This window comes from Lactuca sativa, chromosome 8, assembly GCF_002870075.4.
Source record: "Lactuca sativa cultivar Salinas chromosome 8, Lsat_Salinas_v11, whole genome shotgun sequence".
In the NCBI taxonomy this organism is placed as follows: Eukaryota; Viridiplantae; Streptophyta; class Magnoliopsida; order Asterales; family Asteraceae; genus Lactuca; species Lactuca sativa.
Window position 1 is genome coordinate 220,886,927 of NC_056630.2, and position 4,448 is coordinate 220,891,374.

Here is a 4,448-nt window from a genome sequence, read left to right on the forward strand (position 1 = left end):
TGGTAAAAGTGTTGGTTCATAAAACTAAGGGTCTCAAGTTCAAAACCGATTGCTTACTTGAAGGGCCCCAATTTTATTGTTTGTTTAGAGCCCCCAAATTGGTTGAGACACACTGATTGTTTACTTGAAGGACCCTAATTTTATAGTTTGCTTAAAGCCCCAAATTGATTACCCCTGCTTCCAACCCTACAACACGGGAACCCTTCTAGTTTACATCAAAAGAAACCCATAAACATATCATTATATCATTGTTAATTTGTCACATAGTTTTGTCATGTTCACCAATCGCAACTTCACATCTTGGGACTTAGGATAATATATAATAGTAGGCCCAATTATCGTCAATTGTTGAAACCCAAATGAATTATGTTACTCTGTTACTTTGTTTCGAGTTTTGGTTACTATAATTATTAGTTTGGGACAAGAAGATTAATGATAAAATAATTCAATAAAAGAAATGTAAGTGTTGTAAATTAGTATTAATTTTGAATATCAAAATCGGTTTAAACTTAAATTTTTTTAATATTACTGAAATGACTATGAAAACATAAATATGATTGATAACCTTTCTAATAAAATATGTAATTAAAAATGAAAATCGGACCAGACTTTTATTTATTTCGTCGTATTAAAACAATGCAACTTTATATCATAAAAATTATAGCGACTTTTTTAGATGCTTATTTCATTAATAGAATTTTAAGTAAAAAATAATAAAACTCTAATTGTTATTATATTAACAAAGGTTGTAAAAAATGTTTGATGTTTGCTAGTTGGTGGACTAGAGTTAAGAGATTAATCAGTTAGACGGAGAATTAATCGAGGACCTTAAATTGTTTATTCGTTGAATTTAAAAAAAATAAATATGACTAATATCATAATAAAGTCCGTAAATACCACTAATATCATAGCAAAATAGGTTAATATTATTAATACAAAACTAATATTTTTTAAATAATTTATATTGAGATCAAATTTCTTTAAAATGTTAAAATTTTATCATTTGCTATTGCTTCATTCATTATCATGGTAGAGATATTAATCGTTAGACGCATTCTAATTAGTCACGTAGAGCCTATGGACTAATCGAAAAATCGAAACTAATCAAAAATTTTCCAACACTGATATTAACTATTTATTAATTTGTTGAATTTCGTTAATAATCGACCACCTTACAAAATAAGACCCAATATCCCATTGACTTATTGTAATAACTAGAGGTGTTTGAATATCTAGTTTGAAAATGACTTATAATATTAAAATAGTTAAACTACATAGCTAAATAAAAGATAACTTGTAGCCTAATTATATAACTATTTTTCAAAAATTAACCAAAAGTTAAGAAATAACATTAATAGCCATTAAAATTGCATTTGACATTTACGCTGCGGGAAGTGGTCACAGACAAACCACCGTAAAAACGTTGTCAACTCAACGCCACATTAGCTTCATCACCAACTCGCTAGACATTAAAAATGGTTACCATTCCACAATATTCATTTTTTATTTTTTGTTTTTTTAATGATTAAATTAAACTAAGAAAACATAATTTAAAACATAAATAAATATTTTAAAAACATAGAAAATAAAACCACATTATATTAATTAAAAACATAAATTTAATACCTAAATTACTAAAAAAAACATAAAACATTACATTACTTAAAATACATAAAAATTTAAAAATTATCCATTTTTGTTGAGTGTGTATGTTTGTTATGAAAAAGTGTGTTTTTTTTTGAAAAATATGTGTAAAACAAATGTATATATAGGGAGAAATTAAATTAATAATGAATAGATTTTTTTTATTAAATGCTTTCAAACGGTGCAAACGTTCAAAATTTAAGCTCATCCAATCAAAACGTACGTCTTCGTCCGTCCTACCACCCACGCCACACCCAACCCACACACCGTATGAACGGTGTTCACGCGTCTTCAAGGTACCAAATCAACAATTGACACGTGGAAATCCCATCCACTCGAGATGGCCTTAATGGGCAACGATTTCGTTTGTAAACTACAATTTCATCACCGGCCAAGCCTATGAGCCTATAGTGTTTAAGGTTTGGATACAATGTTATCTTCAATTGTGAGATTGTAAAAATATTTAATGTATAACTTTATGTATTAGACACTTGTAGAATATCGTTTGATAAGATAAAAAATTGAAGATGAAACAAAAATTATATGTGATTTCATCATGCCAAAATAACAGAATTCATCTTCTTTTTTTTTTTTTTTTTTTTTTTTTTTTTTTTTTTTTTTTTTTTTTTAAAAACGAAATCACATATTTAACCCTAAACCATGAAGGCCCGCCAAAGATTTATGACTATATGGATCATTTCTTAATTTTTTGATTGTTTTTTGGAAAAAGTTTAAAAGATCAAGCTAAATTTGTCCTTTTTCTTTATAAAATAAAATGACCATTCAAGGCTTAACAAGAATAGCGTGTGGTTTTCCAAAGTCCCTTCTTAACAAGTCACTCATCTCTTTCTAACATGTATCCGAATTTATCTCACACACAATATCCTTTGGGCCATGCAAGATGAGCGAGTTTGATTTGATTACTCAATTCCGGACAAAATAAACATACAATGACTAAAATGTAACATCCCCTACCACATGTATCAGAATATTGTCTGATTTCGGCTAACCCAAACACGATTAACTGCAGAGTTCTTATACAAAGTTCTTATGTGATTTGATATCGTCACAAATTTTCATACACTTTATAAGAACTATTTAGTTTTACTTCCAAACCAATGTGGTATAGGTGCAACCCACGTAGGGGATGTTACATAAAAAGATTTATTCATTCATCTAAATAGGGATTCAAGATAATTTTTAAGGTAATAGATTGGCCAAGCTTTCACTAAAAATAAAATAGAAAATTATACACAGTTTTCATATTATACAAGAATTAGGGGGAAAACGAGAATGGATATGACTTGACCAATAATCATAATCAAAATAGAAATGGTGTTGGAGAGAAAGCTGGGATTGCCATTCCATGATCCAATTTCCTGCAATTTTGGGTTAAAAATTAATAAGTTTTGATGAACTATGAATAAACTACATATGAAAATTTCAATCAAATCGGGAATTTAGCAAATTTTTACAAGAATCAAGATCCTTTTGCAAACTTTCTTAGTTGTTGTTACATTATTTGTTGATAATTTGCTTCATTGTTGAAAGCTAAACATAAATATTTTCCTGAATTTCATAATCGGTATCATTGTGCAAAAAAATTCATCAAAAAAATGTTCATCTGTTTAAATCAAAACTGTTGAAAAATTAGAAAACTAATAATCTAATGAGACCAAAGGATTCACCTGTAATCAGAGCCATAAGAATCAGATCGACTTTTTCCCGCCAATTTACTTTTAATCAACTGTTTTTTCTCCGATCGGAAGCCAGCCGTTGACTGACCACTCTGCCTCCGAACTTCTCTCACGACAACACCGTCCTCCGCAATCGCTGTAAGCGCCGGTGTCCAGTGCTTTGTTGAGTTACGTTGCCTCATGCGTCGCCGGTGACTCGGAACTTCGGCGGCGGCGATGGTCTCCACCGCGGGTGAACCACTGAAACAAGAACCGATCTCCGGGAAGAAAAACTTCATAGGTGCAATTCAATCCCTCTGCTGTCCTTGCAACAGAGGGAGAGAGAGACACTAATTTGATTGAAAGAAAAGATTGATAGAACACGAGGTTTGTGTGATTCTCTTCAATGGCGGACCTAAGTGGGATGGCTTCTTTTTATATACATGTCATTATTACTTCTTCCAAGGCAATAATTGCTAAATACAGTATAGTCATTTTATTTATACTTGTATGTTGCGCATGACATGTTGTATATCGTAAAGAAGTTGAAAAAAGTGCACAACGGAAAAAATTGGAAGTAGAAAACTCCATATCAAAATATCACAATATCAAAATTTAGTTCATGAACAAGAAAATAAAAAGTAAAATTGATCCGTGGATTGCATGAAAATGTGGATGTGGTCCATATAATTTCAACTTATATCGAAAGCTATAAAACACATTAAGTTTGGTTGAAAATATCGATTTTATTTTCCGAACGGTTTTTGATTCGGTTATATTGTAAATATGTCATTTCTTTCCGGTTTTGCCTTTTTTCCCTATAATAGCTTGTTTTTTGATTCTTAATAATGAAATATGTTATTAATGATTCTCAAATTCGTAGTGATGAACAAGATTAGACATTGCTACCTATAAAGACCGAATGAAATAAAACCCTTCTTAGTAAGATTAATATATTTCGATCAAACCGTTTTCCTACCAAAACAAATTTCTCTAGCTGTGGTACTGACATTCCTTGTTTCTTATGTTCGATTTGTAACAACTCTATCTACATAAGTGTTAGATTAGTGTCTAAGTCCATAACTATTTTGGTATGTACTTGACCCGATGATGCATGGTCTTTTTGGG

General features: G+C 30.4%; 1 protein-coding gene across 1 annotated transcript; it reads right to left on the bottom strand.

Moving 5' to 3' along the window:
• Nucleotides 1-2,794: 2,794 nt before the first annotated feature.
• On the bottom strand, nt 2,795-3,738 carry LOC111890624 (uncharacterized). The gene is made up of 2 exons (XM_023886723.3): nt 3,333-3,738; nt 2,795-3,023 (listed from the first exon to the last, which is right to left on the bottom strand). The coding sequence occupies exons 1-2, from the start codon at nt 3,617-3,619 to the stop codon at nt 2,966-2,968; spliced, it is 345 nt and encodes a 114-aa protein (XP_023742491.1). The 5' UTR covers nt 3,620-3,738; the 3' UTR covers nt 2,795-2,965.
• Between the last annotated feature and the right edge of the window lie 710 nt (nt 3,739-4,448).

What these genes read in the sequence shown, in the direction of transcription:
- LOC111890624 (XM_023886723.3), bottom strand. Translation starts at nt 3,619, where the DNA reads ATGAAGTTTTTCTTCCCGGAGATCGGTTCTTGTTTCAGTGGTTCACCC. An exon ending in TCTTATGGCTCTGATTACAG is followed by an intron (nt 3,024 to 3,332) that starts GTGAATCCTTTG and finishes CCAAAATTGCAG; the next exon opens with GAAATTGGATCATGGAATGG.